The sequence below is a fragment of the Accipiter gentilis genome, chromosome 11 (genome assembly GCF_929443795.1).
Source record: "Accipiter gentilis chromosome 11, bAccGen1.1, whole genome shotgun sequence".
Classification (NCBI taxonomy): domain Eukaryota; kingdom Metazoa; phylum Chordata; class Aves; order Accipitriformes; family Accipitridae; genus Astur; species Astur gentilis.
In genome coordinates this window covers 28642735-28662018 of record NC_064890.1, presented here as the reverse complement: position 1 = coordinate 28662018, position 19284 = coordinate 28642735, and the positions used below count along the sequence as shown (strand labels likewise).

The following is a 19284-nucleotide window of genomic DNA, read 5'->3' as shown; positions in this document are numbered from 1 at the left end:
CTTTATAATTAGACTTTTGGTCTGATTATTATCACAACTTCATACATTTTCCTCTAATCTCCCGTTGGTTGTCATTACAAATGATGCTGACATTAATCCTGTTTGTCTGTCAATTGCAAATATCACTACTTTTAATCAAGCAGTGTATCATATAGTGCTTTTCTAATCTCTGAACTAACTTTTGATTTCATTTTCTGATGCTGTTTATTTAATCGTTAAGCGTCTGAGTCTGCAACAGGCTGGGGATTGCCTTTCTTCAAAGTGAACTGAGGGCTCTCAGTCCCTCACAAAGGAGCTGAGTACATTTTATGATCAAATCCTAAGTACATAATAAACATGTAAAAAAAGCAAAGCTTCCTTCCACGGCTAATCACTGAACTTTAAATAATATTTATAATAATATTCTGTTTTATGACTGATAGGAGTGTCTTAATGTTTTGATGAAATAAAGAGTCTGGAGAACATCTTTATTACAAACAGAATGTTTATCTGATGTAGACAAACAATGAGCACTATTTTACATGAAAAAATGAACTATTACAAAACTATAGCTGAAATATATATTACTACTCAAGAACTTTTGCATCATTTCATGCACAGAAAGCACCAAATAGCTTCTAAAGAAAGCAGCACTTTTGATATTAGGAATTCAAAATGCCATCCAAACTGGTACTTAATTCATTAAGTAAGAGTATCTTTTAGTGGCAAATGCTACCTAATTATCAGCTTTAAAAAAAATGTTTTACATCTTAAAATACAGTATTCTGTTTATCCTAGGTTGTCTGGGGAACATCCAGTACATTAAAAGGTTTTTGTAGAGCTTCTTAGTGATTTAACTGATATCATCGTGCCTGCTAGCAATTTTGCAACATTCTGAAAACACTTTCCATAAATCAAAGCCTTAGCAGCAGGAATAAGCAGATGGCAGGAGACCATATTAAAGAATGTATCAATTATTTTTATTAATGGGAGGCTACTGGATCATGATGTATCATAATGGACTCAATGTTTAGCAGTTGTGAAGTGTTTTGTCTGTTAGGTATCTCAGATGTTCTTAGCGGATGTTATTATATCATCTTGTGATGGCATTCTTTGAGGGACCCGATAGTGAAGTTTCACAAGGGACATATAAAGAGATGTTTTAATTTCAGCCCTTTAATTGTATTCATATAATAAACATAAAATACCAGCATGTATAAAATGTAATTTTAAAAAGATTGCATGTACAGTGCGCAATAAAGTACATTCTGTCTGCATACATTGACTTAGAAAACAAGATACTATACGGTTAACAATGAAAAATAGCAATTATTATAAAAATATTCTACAGTCTCATAATAGTAATGTAAATGCCTTTACTTATCTAAGAGACTTAACATAATTTTAAATTACAATAATTTTACATCCTCCATTCATATATACAGCCCTATTAAAGTCAAAAGGTATTATAATAACAATGTTCTTATTAAGATTAAATGACTGAATTATATTTAGTTATTTTACTATGTAAAGCAACTGTGTTCCTGTTTGTTAAAACTGTTTGCACTTACTGCAGCTTTTCACACTATTCACTCTATGCGCAATGAAATAATTTAGGTTTCTGTTCTTAGTATAGAATGTATATCCATTTCATGAATTAAACAGGATGTTAATATTTCAACTCCCTTTCCTTTTGTGTAATTATCGGTCCGCTGTTTTGTGTATTCTGTAGCAATACGTCCACTAGCTTTGAACAGCTGCTACTGAAAAGAAGCAAGAACTTCTCATTTAATACATCTTGACAAAAATAGCCAGCTCCCCTCACCCCCTGCCCTGCTTGAGGTCAAACTCTGTAAGTCTTTAAATTCTTTTCGAGGCCCAGAGCCACAGACATATTATGCATCTCTTTCATGAGATTTCATTAAACAGATCTCTGTAGGAAATAGCTAAAAAGTGTGTTTTGCTTGCACGACGTTTTACTCCAATAAAACTCGCATGGACAGAAAGAAATTCTGCCTGAGGAAGGAGGTCAGGATTTGTCCCGGTAGTCAGGAGATCCCTTTCCTCTGTGCAAGCCAGTAGGACCAGGCTCTGGTCTCCTCTAGCAGTCCTCTCAGCTTCACAGCAGCCTCACCGAACCTGGGGTGGGAGAGGGAGTGCTTGCTCCAGAAAGGTTGGATATGCTTACCAGCACACCTATCTCCTAAATACCTTCGGTACCACCTCTTCCTCCCCACAGCGTCCTCGCTTACTGTTTCTTGCACCCTGCACCACCATTCACTTTCAAGGGTGATGCTGTAACACAGGTTAGAGTTATTAGCTAAAATACTAGTTGTGATGACTTCCTACTAGCCGAAATGTAAAAGTAGTGAAACAACATTGTCGTCATGTACACCTACAGGTATGGATACATTTAGTGTTTTGGGCAAGGGGGTTGGGGATTTTGTGTGAATGAAGACACCTTGAGTGCGTTTAATGATAGGTTGTTGTATGTATATTGCAAAAATATATTGCAAAAGGAGCATTCACTATCTTCTGTTAAGTTCTCATGCAGGAAGAGAAAAAAAAAATCTGGCGCTTCAGACTGAAGCAATTGTCAGAAGAATGAAAATCAACATTAAAAAACCTAATGGATGCACTATAATGTTTTTTTTAGAACAGTGCTTATAAAAGTGATGAAATTCAGGATGTTATTTAAAGTCAATATAGTTCAGAAGTGTGGTCTAACTCCCATGTAAAAGTTCAATGGGAAAATCATGTAATACATTCATATTTAATTTCTTTTTCTCCATTATGAGCAATCCACACTGGTGTATTTAAAACTAATGTAGTAGAAACTGCAGTACAAGGACAAATGGCATTTGATATCAACCAAGTATCCCTTCCTTTCATCAGCTGAAATGGACAATACGCATCATACACGAGACATAATGTGGGCATAAATGTTACTCTTAATTCATCGTATTTTGTATTCAAATCTCAATATTAGCTAGTCTTTGGCAAAACTATGACAAAGTGGTTCATCTTTTAATGAGCCTAATTTATAGAAGCACTCAAATTAAAATGCTGATCAGCCCTATGTTCAATTACCTTTGGTTAATACTCATTCGTTTTCCATTTCTTTCCTCCATGCTACCAAAAAAAGGAAAATGACCAGAACCCTGTTTGTTGTTGTTATTATTATTTTTAACCAAGCAGTGGAAGTGTATCATAGCCTCTTCTGAGGGCTGGGCTGCCTGGGAATCCACACATATGCAACAAGAAGATCAGTTCTGCTCTGTTCCGCTTACATCCAAGTAGCTTGCACAGGCTCATAGAAATCCTTGGGTTTCCTAAAAACTGAAATATTCTTGTGAAACTGGATACTCCATCATCTTTCATAGCCATCTGGATGTAATTTGTCATCCCACTCCTACCTTTCCAATTAAGAAACTATCACGACACTAGCTGGGTTGGTCAGCAATGGGCTACGGCCCTGGAGGAACACAAACCTCATAAGGACTGTGAGGAGGACCCAGGTACCGTTAACAGAAGAGGCGATAGGGAGAGACAATTGCTCTGTTCTTGGATAACATGTTTAAATAAACTGAAAACGTTCACGCAAACAACAATCCACTTTAATCTCTTCTTACTATTTCCAATCCTGTGACGCTCCTGGGGTGTGAGACAGGCTCAGGGACAGCAAAATTAATACACACTTTTGAAATATATTTTGAATTGTTACAGAACTCCCTAATGTGATCTTTTGGTTTTGGTTGAGGAAGAGCTATGAAGAACCTGTGCCAGCTTATTTTCCCAGGTATTAATATTACAGTTAAGATGATTGCACTTAATGTCCTCCAGGAACATACATCGCTCTCCAGAATTTCACTATATATAGAAATTATGTGCCTTCTACCTGCCCTCTAACCGCCAAGCCTTTACTGAGTCACCAAAACACGTTTTCTGAATGCCCCCTCCCAGCAAGCTAGCTATGAGAAGCAGTGCATCACATCAACACTTCTGAATATCCCCTTCGGTTTCAAAAGTTTTCCTTTTCAGCTTTTCTGTAGTGAATCCAAAGCCAAATTTGAAATGAAATTCTTTTTGTTTCAAGCGTATGAAATGGGAATCTTGTCATTTCCCTCCATTTCCAAATGGATCAAAGGCATGCGTATAGATAGAGTCGCTTTGGAAAAACCTTCCTGTGCTGCCAAAGGAAAGCACTGTCCAGAAGCGCACTGTTGTGTCTCTGAATTCTGATCTCTTCCACACAAAAAAGGACACAGTTGGAATATTCTTGGAATAAGCAGCTGACATAGCACTGTTACCAGTAGTGCTTGTTTTAAATTGTGCTAATTGTAACATGGAGTACCTTTGTTGAGTCTTGTACATCCATACAGTCTTTCTGCTGAAATGTCATATCTTTTTCTGTCTGAGTTCGTTTGAGTTTCTGTCATTATGTTAGTTTCCATTTTTCTTCTGTATCATTAAAATATATATTAAAAGTCTGTTCTTTTTCTACAAATGAAATTTTTAAAAAATGGAATTCCATGAAAAGCTTAATGGATTTTTCTCTTTTTAAAAGGAAGCCTACACACTTTAAATTTCATGCTCACTTCACTTGTGCTAAAGCATTACTGTCTGTTTTTCCAGATTTTAAAACCTGTAACATCTTTACAGTTCCCAGCTTAAATAGTTCCCTGTTGCTTCATGTTTTGTAGAATTTTTAGTTATATAAAAAAAAGAAATTAACAAATGACTCACTGTTTATAGCAGAGAAAAGTGAACACAGATTGAAGAGAGAGTTTGAATACACTTTTGTAACATGGATTTTTCCTTTTGTGGTAACCATTTTCAGAGTGCTGTAAAAAGTCATGGAATGGTAGTAAAAACGTTCCCAGTGAAGAAAGATTTGTGCAAATGTCAGCTGTGAACAGAGGGTGCGAATCTGAGGCAAAGCGATATGAGTTCATGTCCATCTATCTCATTTTCTTGTGAAGTAAGGGCTGATTTAAACCCTTGTCATGTAGTAACTTCTCTTCACAGTGGCTCTCCTTGTTCATGTTTAAAATAAGCACAAACACCATGCTTATGTTCAACTCAGTCTTTTAGCAAGTGGTTTAGAGAAGTATGAGGCCCTTTCCGCTTTTATAAATCATCTCCATCGTCTGTGCTAAAGCTGCTTCTCCTGCTGCTCTCTTTCGACGCGGCCGGGGACGTGGAGGACAAGAGCGGGTCTGTTCCAAACGGCGACACCGTGTCATCCAGTAAAATTTCCTCTAGCCGTTGCTCTTCTTTTAAAGCTGCGCTGAAGGACAAATCCGTGAAGTGTGAAAGTGGATCAGAAAAGGCTGTAGATCCGTCGCAAGCATCAGAGTTTGGTCCATGCGCCAGAGGCATTTGTTGAGAGTAGTCTACAGAGTTCTCCTCTGCATAAGACTGTTGCTTGATGACCTGTGCAGCTAAATCGACAGCACTGAGTGAAGACATGACTGGAAGGCCGTGTGCACGTGCTTGGATCTCTAGTTCCTAACAGTTCAAACAAAAACAACGAGATAATGACTTTAAAAGACAAAACAGCGTCTTCAGAACTATTGCAATAAGGATGTGGGTTGTACATGCAAATTAATTATACATATATATATATATATAATATATTTTGCCCAGTTTTAAAATAGAAAATTGTTAATCTATTAAAATTTGCCACTCCAGTGTTTTTATTTCTCCTCCTGTCTTTAAGTAACTGTCCTATGGGAACGCAAGAGGTAGGACAGCCACTCTAAAACCACTGCGTACTGAACGCAATAAAGGTGAGAGAAAAATGTTGCAACCTTCTAGTTCATAATTCACTGCTTTCCAGAGAAACAGAAGACACTTTATTTGGTGATGTTTATGATATACAGATATATGTGTAAAACACCATATATAAGATGATTGATTGTCTGCCTATCTATCTGTTTCACCTTCATATGTGTCTACATTCAAATCTTGCATTTCGAGCCATACAGGGCTATGTTCTGCTGCTTCATGTCACAAGCAGATATAACATGGCGCACAACACCCAAGGAAGTGTAACATGTGAAATGGTTACAAAGGGAAAATAAGAGTACTGAAGAGAATTTGGTGTCCAATATTGATTTTTTGCTGCAGGGTGTGAGAGACTGAATTGTTACCTTGAGCTGTTTATCTCAAAGATTGTTAGGTGTGAGCGACTGGACTGTCACCTCAAGCCATTCACCTCAAGGACTGTTTGATGTGAGAGGCTGAATTGTGAACTGCTTATCTGGAGCCCTTTGTCTCTGGGATGGCCTAAGCAGGACACTGCTCTGTCCATAAGGACGATTACCAGGCCACTGGGGCATCCAGGGGAGGAAACAGGCTGGAGCCGACGATGCATGCAGGAATGTGGAGACTACCATTCTCATGGAAACTGTAGTCTTTGAGATAAGATACAGGTTCCTGGTGTTGATCACGCGAAGGTCGTGTGATGGACGAAACCTGCAGCGCGTGAACAGTACGCATGTGCATGCTTCATCGAACTATGCCCTATAAAAAACCGTGGAGACAAGCCATGGTGTGCACCCACCACCTAAGAATGGAAGACTGAGGACCACCGGGACACTGCTGGATCCACGGTGGTGACTATCCTTGCAACTCTATCCCACCCGCTTGCTTGATTTCTGCCCTTTCTTCCATTCTATCCTATTGCTACTATTTTCTACTTTTGATAATTTTGATAATAAAAACTCTTTTGGGTATACGGCATTTGACCTCGTTAGTGTCTTAATCTCGCTCCCAGGATCGTATCAAAACCTTGCCCGACACTGGATCGGGACACAGGGATATACTTTTTTTTGCTTCCTTTTTTATCTTTCTCTGGCTCTAATACATACATAAGGAAACTATTTGTACAAATACTTTATTAACTTTCCATGTATTCCTTTATGTAAGGTCTAATTATCAAAGGAATTTCCTAGAAATCTAAAAAATACATCCTCCCCAATATACACAGCGATAAATAGGGAAAGTCAATTCATTTTTAATAAATGCCATTTGGGGAAAAATGATATAGATTAATAAAATTTGATGAGGGATAAGTACTGAGAAAGCTTTGTAGTTCATGGCGACACTCTTATACAAACCTGAATTCGGAGTAGAAGTCTTCTGTTAGCATGCTCTAATTTCTTCTGCCTGTGTTCTAATTCTCTGGCTCTCTGTTGTTCTTTTTGTAGCCACTTGATGTACTCCACTGATGCTTTTAAAATAGTTCCTTTGTTCCAGCGCATATCACTGCAGAACGTAGAGATAACCTTTTCACAATTGTGCATGTCAGCAGAATTCATAAGAACTTACAAAATCTTTTACATTAATATGAAATAATGATTTACATGACTATTATTCACTCTTAGATATTATTGCTTCTGAATGGAAATTTTAATAGAATAGTTAAGAAGCCCTTATATAGTAAAATTAATCCCAGAATGAAAATAAGTGTCAAAAGAAAGTAATAAAGTGACTTTTTGTGGGAGAGCTAAATGCAATATCATGATTCTACCATTACAGTTTTTATATTTTTAGTGAAAATTGCTTTTATTATTAACTCTAAGATTAAAATCTATGTGCAGTATTTCTGCATTAATGAACTAGGAAATATACATTACTGAGGACTTAAGCCTAAATTTTTAAAGATCATTTTGAATATACTACTCCTTTTACCTGACTTACTAATGAGGTTGCTTTTATGCTTGTTGAGAAAAAAATGGTCTGTGCTGAATGCCACTCCTCATTGATGGTAGACCAGACAAATCACACTTTCATAACCGTAATGGCTATGGAATGACAAAAATCCCGTTCAAAAATCTTGAAACAATATAAACCAAGTTAAAATCCACAGCTACATGCAGACCCCAACTCAAAATAAAAGCCTTGCAAAAAATAAGATTAGACCTGTCCATCATTCAGGAAATCATGGTTTAACTTCCATCTTACAAGCAGTCTTACTAACAACAACAGGCTTGTTCAAATGCATCTGTTCAAGGACTTTCATGTACCCATTTATCAACTTTCTATGTATTCCTTCATGTAAGGTCTTGAAGCCCTTGGGACAAGAATGAAATTTGTTGAAAATGTTTAATTTCTAATAAGGTTTATGTTACAGGGTGGGCCCACCTCATTAAATATATAGACAAAAGGGTTTATCCAAACTATGTGCTTCAATGCAAGATGGCTTAGACCGAGCAGAAGATTGGCAGAGGTTTTGTTCCTACAAAACAACCCTGAGAAGGAAAAAGCTATTTAAACCAGTAAGAATCTGCGGTTGGGAGTGACAAGCAACCACCTTAGTGCATTTATTTATTTTTTTTTTTTAGTACCTATTCCAAATACATATACTTATACACTGGCGTTTACAGAGTCAAAAAGAAATATAAATTATACTCTAGGCAATCATCACTTTCCATTATTCCTTGGTTGCTTTAGTTAGTGAGACTCGCTCCCACTCACATGCTCACCTGTGGTGAGTAAAACTGTGATCTGGAGTGGATTCATTACAGAAGCACCTATGCTTTACATTCAGCTTGTCAAAGTGTCTAAGGAACCTTGCACCCTTACCCCAAGGCTAAGCATGCTTAGATACTTCCACCAAGGCAGTTCTCTTTCTACTGAATGTATAGGGCAAAAGCCAGGCAGGTACAGGATTTAGGGACCCAGACCACCTGGCCTTTCCTGATGGACTGTACTAGGGATAAAACCTTATGGAGTTGATAGCTTCAAAGATGCTCAGAAGAATATGCAAAATTATTTGTGATAAAGCATCACAGTGTTTAACCATATCCTAGGGTTTAGACCATTTACTAGAGATTTGGGAGAACCAGCTTTTAGATCAGAGAGAGCTCGAATCCACATCTCTGTCCTCTCTGGGCAGCACACAAACCATGGGACTCCGGCACACTGGGACCCCCCCTCGTCTCAGTGATGTGAGCCAGGAATGCACAGCTTTCGGGATTAGAAGGTGAGGACGTCAGAAAGAAAATAATCGTTGCCTCAGACCTGCTGTCTGCAAAGCCAAAACATCAGAGGCTGCTTGCTGAAGTGGGTATGTATTCTCATTTAGACATTCCCTGGTCAAAAAAACTAAAGCAGAGGTGGGACTGGGAGCCAAGAGCAGAACCTGTCTCCCTCATGACAGCTGAATCACCTCTTGGCAGTCCCTCTGTCTCCTCGTTCCTCTCCCTGTACTTCTTGCCCAGGTGGGAGGACAGAACATTTCCCTGCCAGCATCCCCTGGACTCCCTCCCAGGAGAGGGCTTCCTCCTCACGTGTGGGATACCTGTGTTCAAAGGTTAAGGAAGTTTTTAGTACGCATAATGCTTGTTTTCTGGACAAATCTTTGACTGCCTGTGACGGTCTGACAAATTCAATGTCTCAAACATCCGCTAAAAGAGCTTTGGTGGACAAAACAACCTCTGTAAAAATGCTGGAGTTTTGTGAACAGGACAATGTGGACAGAGGAGAGGGCCCCACGGAGGGTGGGAACGCACTTCTCCAAAGCCCCAATTCCTTATCTTCAGTGGCCAGGAGAAGGAACACAATTTATGCCTTCCTGGAGGAAGAAGGCCCCATGGAAGTTGGGACTGTGCTTCAATCTTAAGTGGTCATGCCAGCAGGAAAAGAGAGGCAACTCCACAATGAACACCCCTCCCCAAAGCTCACTAACCGATTCCAGTGAACCCCGGGAGTGGGAACTGCGCATGTTGAGATCTTCAGCTAACACACTATAAAAGAGGAGAGAACGAATCCTCAGCGCGCGCCCTCCGGAACTGGATCTCTACGCTGGCTGGACCAACGCTGGACCCAGGACTGGTGAAACCCCTCTCTTCTCTCTTTCTTTCTTTCTTTCTTTCTCTTACTCTCTCTCCCTCTTTTCCTTCTCTCTTTTCCACAGTCCCTCATCCTTTGAAACATAAACCGTTGACCAAGTCTGAGACTAAGAGTGGACCTAGCCGCCCCTGAGCTCCTCTTTGAGAAGGAGTCCAGAAAGCAAGGGGGTCTGCTCTGAACCTCGTGACGCAACGGGAGGGCTCTCCTTCGGGTACATTTCATGTTCCTTTTTCCATTTCATTTTCCTGTACTTCCCTCCTCTTCTCAAATAGCGGCTTAGTGACATGTTGCAAGGTTCATACTAACAAATTCATGTGTACTTGGACAAAGTTAGCTAGATTGAATAAATGTTGGTTGTTGTTTGAACTCCCCTGGTGTCGTTTCACCTTAATTCTGACAAAGGAAATCCACGAACCTGAGTCGCTCCAACTTTGGGACGCGACACTGCCATCACCACATTATAATCTCGTTTTCTTCGGACCTCTTTGGAAAGTTGGTGAAATACTGAGAGGTCCCTATTTACACCTGGATTGCCGTGGAGTTTGAAAGGCAGCGAGGTGCCTGTCTGTCTGCACCAGAGAGCTCCTGCATAAATAGGAGCGGCTAAAGCTAGGAGGACAACAACATTTCAGGCTGGGACTCTCCTCTGCCGTCTCAGATATGAACTACATGTGCTATGCGTAGCTCAGAATTACAGTAGGTTTTTGGTTAATTTCAAGTGGAAAGGACTGATTTAGGACATTTTCATGGCAACTTTGAAAAGCGCTATATATAGATATATAGATAGCATAAACTCTGGAGAAACACAATCTGCCTGGGCAAGGGGGCTTGGCTCTTCCTAGCATATAATCAAGAAAAACTAAGTCAGTTTTGGACTGATGGTCTGAACATAAAAATGTAGCACTATGAAATGAGAAATTAATCCATAGCTGGCAAAATGGAAACAATTAAGACATGTAACAGCAGGAGAAAAATATGCATGTATCACATATTTGGCAAATATTTCATAGTGATTTCACAAACAATTTCATGTCAGTTATAAAATATTACGAATTCAAAACCAAATTCAGACAAAAATATTTTTGGTTAGTTTTTCCGATTGACATATGAATAAGCTATATATTCATGACTGTATTTGGAACCTTTTTGTGATTAAATTCATTCATGTTACACATAATTGACAACCTTTGTGATATTGTTAATTTTTAGTTCATTTTGCTTTGATAGTTTAAATTTTTACATACATGGTAGTGATATTGTTTCTCATAGGTTGAAATGAATCTTCACTGGAGATCTAATTCCGAGATTCAAACTCCTCTAGGAAGGATGAGAGCATCTGATCATCTAAGACTAAAACTAATTAACACAAACAGAGTTTGGGAGAGGGCAATAGCCACAGAGTTTGCCAGCCACAGGGCAGTTACTAATAACAAATACATTTGTGATGTTGAAACTATGTTTGCAGACCATTTCTTTCCCTATTTCTGAGAAATTAGCTGTGAACTATGCTTGCTCAGAGAAATACTTTGAAGGACTTTGCACTTGTTTTGATGACCTGCACAATCACGAAGTCTATTCTCCTGAAAGAGGCAGCAAGTTTCCACCCTATAATAGCATGAGTGCACGCAAGTTTTTCCTTTACAGGAAACGTGGCCGTGCTGGCTGCTAGCAGGTCTGTCCACAGACAACAGAGAGAAGGTCAGGCACAGGCAGATGCAGAGAGGAGAGAGTGAGAGCAGCCCACTGCTTCTGCCCAAATCCTCAGTGGTTCTCTTAACACCCCAGTTCTGTAGAATGACTAGAATTCCTAAAGGAGAGATTTTTTTTCCTCTTAGTATTTCTGACAATTCTAGTCCGACTACCATAAAACACTTCTTGCGTAGGCATTTCCAGACTCCATCACACTTAAAGGTGGACTCTGAAAGGCTGAACACAAAGGAACCGTGAATGGAAAGGTAGGTATAGTTAAAGGAACAGGTTATGAGTTTTTCAGCTAAACATGACTGGGTATTTTGGGCCTTTTTTAAATTCTATTTTGAATTATTCTGTATAACTATTTTGCATTCTGAATCATCTACCACTTGGATATCTAAGCATTGAAAATGAAACAAAAGAGTCAAAGTTCTTTGCAATTTATACTTATCTCCATTTTCTAATGCTGATGAAGTGAACTTTAAACACCCATTCATTTAAGCAATGTAATCCACACTTTTCATCATTAAATTAAAAAAAAAAAAAAAAAAAAAAAAAGAAGTGAAAAGAATAGGGGTTTAAGCCAGTCAAAAGAAAGTCCCTGTGGAAGCTCTGCAGGAGCCAAACAAGTTCACTATATAACTAACAAAACAAAAGTGAAATAAAAACCCCCCACACCACTTCTAAGAAATATAAATCATAAAAGGTTTCCAAATAGCATCAAAAATGTCCTTTTCTCTTCCTGAGTCTGAATGTAATCTTCTTGAAGCAAGCCATCTGGGACAGGCATGCTAACCACAATGGCTTAGTTATAGTAGTATTTGCTCTTCAATGCAAAGGCTGATTTGCTTCACTGTCATTAGTCCAAGCATCAGTAAGGTTTCTCCTTTTACAGCTAAGTTCCCACTATAAGAAGAATCTTCTAAAATCAATATATGAGGTGAAAATGCTATGTGTGATAAAATGTTACAGATAAAGTATTGTAAGAGATGATACATCTCCTTCTTTCAAAGAAGAAGGGGGCAGATTGGGGGCACAGTAAGGTGTTATGAAGGAAAAAGCAAGAACTGAAAGAGAGGGTAAGGACACTGAGTTATGATTTGTCAACACAGGACCATACCAGAAAGAAATAATAATTTTGACCTGCTCAGCCAACAAAACAACATGGTCAAATTATGGTTTTCCACCTACAAATATATATATATAAAAAAAAAAATGTGTTTACACTTTGGATTAATTTAGCCTGGCACCAAGCTATAGCAAAGCTGTGTTACAACCTAGTTTTTCAAAAGCGTTCTGCACCTTTTGATGCCTCTTTTTTCTTAACACCAACTTGAAACCTTTTAAGTAGGCCAATTTTCAAAAGGAGTACTGATTACCAGCCTTTTGAAGAGAGCAGTCCTCAGAACCTGAAACACTTAAGTTCACCTTGTGCTTTTGTAAACATAAACCACTTCGGGGCTGTCGCACTGTTGAACTCAGTCATGGGTTTGCAGACTAACACAAGAAAAGGCTATTTCTTCAGGATCTATACCTGAATTTTTTTCATCAAGCAACACCACCAAAATCTGTGGGTAAAATCATTCACTTACTGGAGCAAAATTACAGGTCCAGGTCATTCATTTTAAGAAGAGCTTAAGTGCTTGCTCTAGGTATAAATGTTTTGAGTAAGTTCATAAACTAAGCCTGATTCCAGACCAAAACACGTAACTGAAATACCTCTGTAGGCCATCAAAAATCACAACTGGAATTTGTACCTCATGCCCGTTTCTAATTGCAGTATAACTTGCTTCCATTATTGCTTTATAGCTGCAAACCAACAGTGCCATCCACTGTTTTTCTGAGAAATCTTTCAATTATTTGCCCAAATGGTCTTGAATACTGAGAGATGCAACAGCAAATTTAAAACCCTTCTACCAGTCTGTGTTTGCAATGGATCGCATGTGGCCAAAACTTTATTTTGGTACTTAAAGCACTTCTTACTTTAACTCAGCTGTAATACCTAATTCTATATTAATAACAAGAACGTGCCCATTTATTTAATCTTGGGTGGATGCTGTAGAAGGAGCCGAGTTCATGAATCCTCTAAAATGGATGTGGTACATTAACTTTCTCTCTGGTGTTTTCACTCCAAGTGGCTTGTTATGACAACCTTGTACTTATGTAAGTCTCACACAGCTTTACATTGTTATAGAAATCCTTAATATAATCAAAAATTTCTTAGTCCTAAGGAAAAAAAAAAGGCTGAAATATCAATAGATGTTTTCATTTGAAGTATCATGCAGGTCTGTATTGACATGCAAATGATAAAGAGAAAATCCGTATAATCAATTTTATGTGAGTCACAATCATGCTAGCACATGGTCTTAAGGCTTCCCTGAGTGACATGAGAAATCTAAGGCTAAAGTTCAGCACTAAATATCACACTGAATTGTTATTGCTAATCCTGCAATGGGCTTTCCTACCGAGGCAGCTTTTTTTTCATATTGATGACAAATAAAAGCTTTAAGGGAATGCAGGTATAATTTAAGAAATATGCATTTCTGTTACTGTAAGTATATGTATTAGTATAAAATGATATTATTATAGCAGTTATTATTTTTATCCTTGCATTTTAGGACTGTTTTCCCTGCACTGACTGGAGGACATTCAAAAAATGCTCAGTATACAGAATCTTAAGCTGATTTTTGTTTTTTTTCTTAGGCAAAGGGCAGACAGTGACAACATGCATTTTGTTTTATCCCACTAGAGGGCCCACGGCAAGGGCTGAAAACATCACTCCTTCTCCAGAGACACCACACAATTGCTCCCAGGGACAGAGAGCTGGACTGTCTGTTGTTTGCCTTATCTTTTTTTTTAGTTTTGTTTGGGTTTTGGTTTTTTCCCCTGATGTGGCAGTCTCTCTTAAACATCCTGGAATTGCTTTCATTTTATTATCCTTTCACGTAAGTTTTCCCAACAGCCACCAAAAGGTTTGCTCTGTCAAAGGTTTGCTACTTTAACAGCCTAATCTGAGCCAGTGACCCGGCATGGAAGATTTTGTATCCCATTACTCAATCCTATAGCTAGTATATGCAACTGTCTTTTTTTTTCCTGTATTTAAACGATAAACATTATTATAGGAAAGACTGTTGAACTCACGGATCATTAGACTTGGGGATGAGTGTGCCAAGCTCCTTGATTCGGTAATTAATATTATACCTTCTTCTTCTCTCAACTGTTAAAAAGAAACAGTTACTATTTTTATGGTGAAATATTCTTGAAGAAATTCAACATAAAACATTTTAATTAGTTAAAAATGAGTCAGACAATGTACAGAACATTTCTTCCTCAAATAGAAGTCCCAACATGATCTCTTACCTCACTCTGACTTACTCTCAGGACAAACTCCATGATCAGTACCATCTCTGTATCTTACCCTACCTGTAGGTTCCTCCCCCATTTACAGCTAGAATCCTAGAGAATGAAATTGTCACATTTTGCCTAAACTGAGCTAACACTTCTTTTTTTCTGATGTTTCTATACTATTTCTCCACCCTGCTCCCACACAACAGAGTTTTCAGCTTAGTGTAGTTTTGCTGATGACTTCAACAGGGACACAAGACAACTCATCCAGCATTTCATATTTTGGCAGAACTCCTGCTACAGATCACAGTTAACAGCTTCACTATCCCTTATCTACAGCTATCAGCATTGCAAACCACAGAGAGGACATAAGGGCAACCGAATCGCCTCACTGAAACACAGAAAGATTGTGTCCCAGAAACACTTCATCCCCAGCACAGCTGTTTCCTTTGGTGATGGACAGCACAGATGTGTTTACAATAACTTTTAAAACACACAGGAGATGAAGAAAAACATAATTTAAACAATAAAAACATATTTTTGTGTTTATGCTTCTCCTAAGAAAAAATAGATATGGTATCTTGGTTTACTTGTAGTTTAGTTAGAAATTAAAAAGGAGAAGATAAGCCTCTTAGAATTAGTTCCCCCTCTCTGTGCTCTCAGTCCAGTTTATCGGCATTGTACCACTATCCAAACTGGAGTGTGTGATCCTTCTCTGTACAAAAGGCTCTGTCATCTTTCTGCCTCCCATTTCACCAATTTACAGAGAATTCTCCTCTGCTTCCTCACCAGTTTTTCTCCAGCTACTTTTACATGTAGAAACTTCACCTTTTCTAGTGGATAGGACATCTCATTGCTTTGGGGGGCTTCTTGTATATAATTGTGACATAGAAAGTATATTCAGCGAGAACGTAGCCCCATTGTGGTACTGGTCAGTGTCAGAGACCAGCAGTGATGGTCTACTGGCGTGACCTCACACTTTTGTCCACTCCTTCCACGTTGTACTTTAACTCAATCCAAACCTCAGTGAATGGACAGGATTCAGCTTTCGTCCGTCACCAGGACGGCATTTTGCTGTTTGTCTTATCCCTTGCTTCTTGGAAGACCTTACCTTGGGCTCAATATACTAATGCCGCTGTACTCTGTCAGAACAGACCCGGCCAGCCTAGAACACGGGCAGAATGGATACATGGTCCCCTCATCCATGTATGGAGATGTGCACTAAAAGTTTGATGTCCTGATTTTGAATACAAGTACGACAAGCCCAGTAGAGCTAAATTAGAAGTGTAAAGCCAAGGACAGCCTGGTGGGTCTTCCTAAGCTGACTTCAACCTTCTCACAGTCATACGAGCATATTGCTTCCACTTCAGCCCCTCCACATAGATCACTTTTAGTTCTTTACTTCTTCCAACACGTAAAGGTGTTTTTTTACTTCCTGTCTGTGTGAGGCTCTTAGGTTTGTGCAGCCGTCGGTTATTTCCCCTCTAGCTGATTCCAGCTCAGGAAGCTCCCTAGGTGTTATTATTTACCCTGATGAAGTGCTCTGCCTCCGTGAGATGCATTAACTTGTCTATTCTCTCTAGAAACAGGTATTTGACTCAACAGATTAAAGCATCTCAGGTTTTGTAGTCATGATTCACATATTCAAGAGACAGGGTTATAATTGTCCTGAGTGTACTGTTAAGTGACCCCTTGCATTCCATTGGCATGACCCTGCTGGATCTCGTAGGAGAACACAGTGTACAAAAGCACATAGCAACCAAACAATTTAAAAGATGTATTTCAGTTATGTTGGCAAAATAATGGCAGGGCAAACGGAGTTAAAGAATGTGCATTAACTATACAGTCATATGGCATAATAGCTGTTGTTTGATTAATATTTACACTATAGAAAAGCTCTGCAAGATACTCATCAAAAAGTAGTCAACTAAATGCTGGCAATAAAACAAGGCAAAGAAAATATTTTCTTTACAAGTGGACACTTACAGAATTCTTTTTCTTTCTGTTTTTGTAGTTTTTCCTGAAAAAAGCTTCCAATATGAATTAGGGGGGAAATTTTGGAGCTCAGAAACATGTTTCAATAGAGCTTTCCTGATTTACGTCTGTTACAGTCCAGTGGTATCCTGAGTTATCAATAATATTTCAAGTATCAAATTATACCAAAGGCAAACCAGAAAATTATTTTTTAAACTATGTGAACAGGGTGACCGTATAACTAACAAGTATTACACCTTTAATTCTTTGTCTGGAAAACGAAAAACAAAAATGCCCAATACATTTAGTAATGGTTTAAACTCTTGCTGTTACATGAAGAAGGGGTTCTATTTCTTAAATCTAAATCCCTTTTCATGGTTTCATTGAGGATCTAACCTTTCAGAAAGAACTTTTTTCTAGTTCCTCCTTGGTATGAGAAGGCACAAGAACATTTCTGTAAAATGCGAACCTGAAACATGAATGTTTGTGTAATTCTCTGCAAGTTTCAAAACCTGATTTTTCAGACTACCTCTAAAAAAAAAGGTACTCATAGAAGAGTAAATCACACTTATAAAGCCTTTATGTGTAATGCATTAATATGTCCAAGCCATCAGATAGTAGATCTATTGCCAGAGAGACTCCGAAGTATACACTTGGAGCCAAACCAGAAGAGATGTGGCATGTCTGCGCGCTATCGTCCTGGCATTCAGCCTTCACCTCAGTTGCCAGTGGTGAGGGACAGTTCTCAGACATGTCTTCTGTGTTCAGGAAGGATAAACTCAGAGCCAAAATAACCAATGGAGCCAATGGTAAGACCTGGCATCCCCAATGTATGCGTGTGCCTGTCTTTCCCCTTGCAGTTCCAGACAACTCCTACCCACCACCTTTCCTAGTCCAGCAAAAATTCCCCATTCCTGCCCAAACAAGACAGGCAGCAGCTACATTGGCACTTCAGAGAAGATGTGCTAGCAACAGGCCTAAAAATACACATGGTCTGTCTGTAATCCACAAAAACGTACAGACAGAAAAAAGGATGCCTTCTGGAAAGTCTAAGTAGTAGAAAGTTGTCCATGGTGGTTGCTAGCACATTGTACAGGTGAATGTATACTTACAGGTATAATTTCATGCAGGTAAAGCCATAAATCCCTCTAAGATTACCAGAATAGCCAGAGAACCAAGATATAAATAAGGCAACAAAGATATAAATAGCAGCTTTTAACTAATTACCAATTTGGGTTTAAATTCATAGAATCATACAATATCTCAAGTTGGAAGGGACTCATAAGGATCACTGAGTCCAACTGCCAGACTATTTCTGCTGGGAAATGTGGAAAGGAGAACTGGAAAATCCAATTGCTATATTCAACACTTTCCAAAAAGAATCCTTTAGGGGTTTTGTTTCAAATTACTCTTTAAAGGGAAAAATTGCCTAATTTTATAGGCATTCTTTCAGCAATAAAAACTGTTTTTTTCTTTCTGTTCTGGATAAACCAAATTGTTGTTTATTTTTATAAATTTAATATTTAGACACTGAACTATGAATTTTACTATGTTCTAAGCCTAAATTGACTGTTCCTCTAGAACTGAAATGCTTGACATCCATACATGGCTGCCTTGCTGTCCATAAAGGAGACAGAAGTGTAAACCAGCCTTCAAAGGCTGGGGGGTTGTGTATCAGCGCAGAGTCAGAGCACTGTGAGTCTCACCCAGTCCTGCCCTGATCTCCTTTTGTGACATACAATTTCCACAACTTTAAGCGCTTTACTAGTGTTTAGAAGTTGTCTGATACCCTCTAATTTTTTTTTTTCCTTCCCATCACCCATAGATATAGCCTCTCGCTTGGGTGCTTCAGGAAGTAAGGTATGAAGACTGTATTTTCACTGTTAGTTTTTTCATCATCTGCCTGCTTTCTTGTCTGTTTTACAGTGTAATTCTTAGAGACAACATCAAGTAAAGTGTGCAGGATACATGTACAACTGTAGAATGAAAGCATAGTGGCAGGAAACGGTATAAAAAGAAATTCATTACAATATGCAAAATATTTTGAAAGACAAAAGTGAAAAGACATTAAGTTCAGGGAAGAAAGCTCTGTGGCTGGCTGATTTTGCAGACTGAGTTCAATTTGATTACCCTGGTAAGATGGTAATCTAGAAGAAGAACAGAGATGTGGTTGCTAATGTGTATTATTTTTGCATTCCCCATACATTCCATTTAATGAGATGGAAGATGAACATATACTTACTGAGATTGTGGTTATCCTTTTTTTGTCTCTCCTTTGCCATTGCTCGTGTATCTGCTTCTGACAGAAAGTAACATTTATTAAAACAGTCCTTAAGTTGCAATTCCAGTACTTCTTTCACCTTTTCAAAATGGCCTCTTGTCACAAAGAACAGCCTTCTAGTCTTTTTACTTCATTATTCTTTTTATTATTAA

General features: G+C 38.5%; 1 protein-coding gene across 1 annotated transcript in view; it reads right to left on the bottom strand.

Annotated features, from left to right (window-relative positions):
• Positions 1 to 515: 515 nt before the first annotated feature.
• TFEC (transcription factor EC) overlaps positions 516 to 19284 on the bottom strand; it is a 92805-nt gene continuing 74036 nt past the window's right edge. The window contains exons 6-9 of the mRNA XM_049813561.1: positions 19094 to 19150; positions 14674 to 14749; positions 7104 to 7251; positions 516 to 5490 (exon numbers count right to left, since the gene is read on the bottom strand). Of these exons, the coding sequence (XP_049669518.1) occupies positions 5110 to 5490; positions 7104 to 7251; positions 14674 to 14749; positions 19094 to 19150 (662 nt within the window). The 3' untranslated portion in view covers positions 516 to 5109. The remainder of the gene's footprint in view (positions 5491 to 7103; positions 7252 to 14673; positions 14750 to 19093; positions 19151 to 19284) is intronic.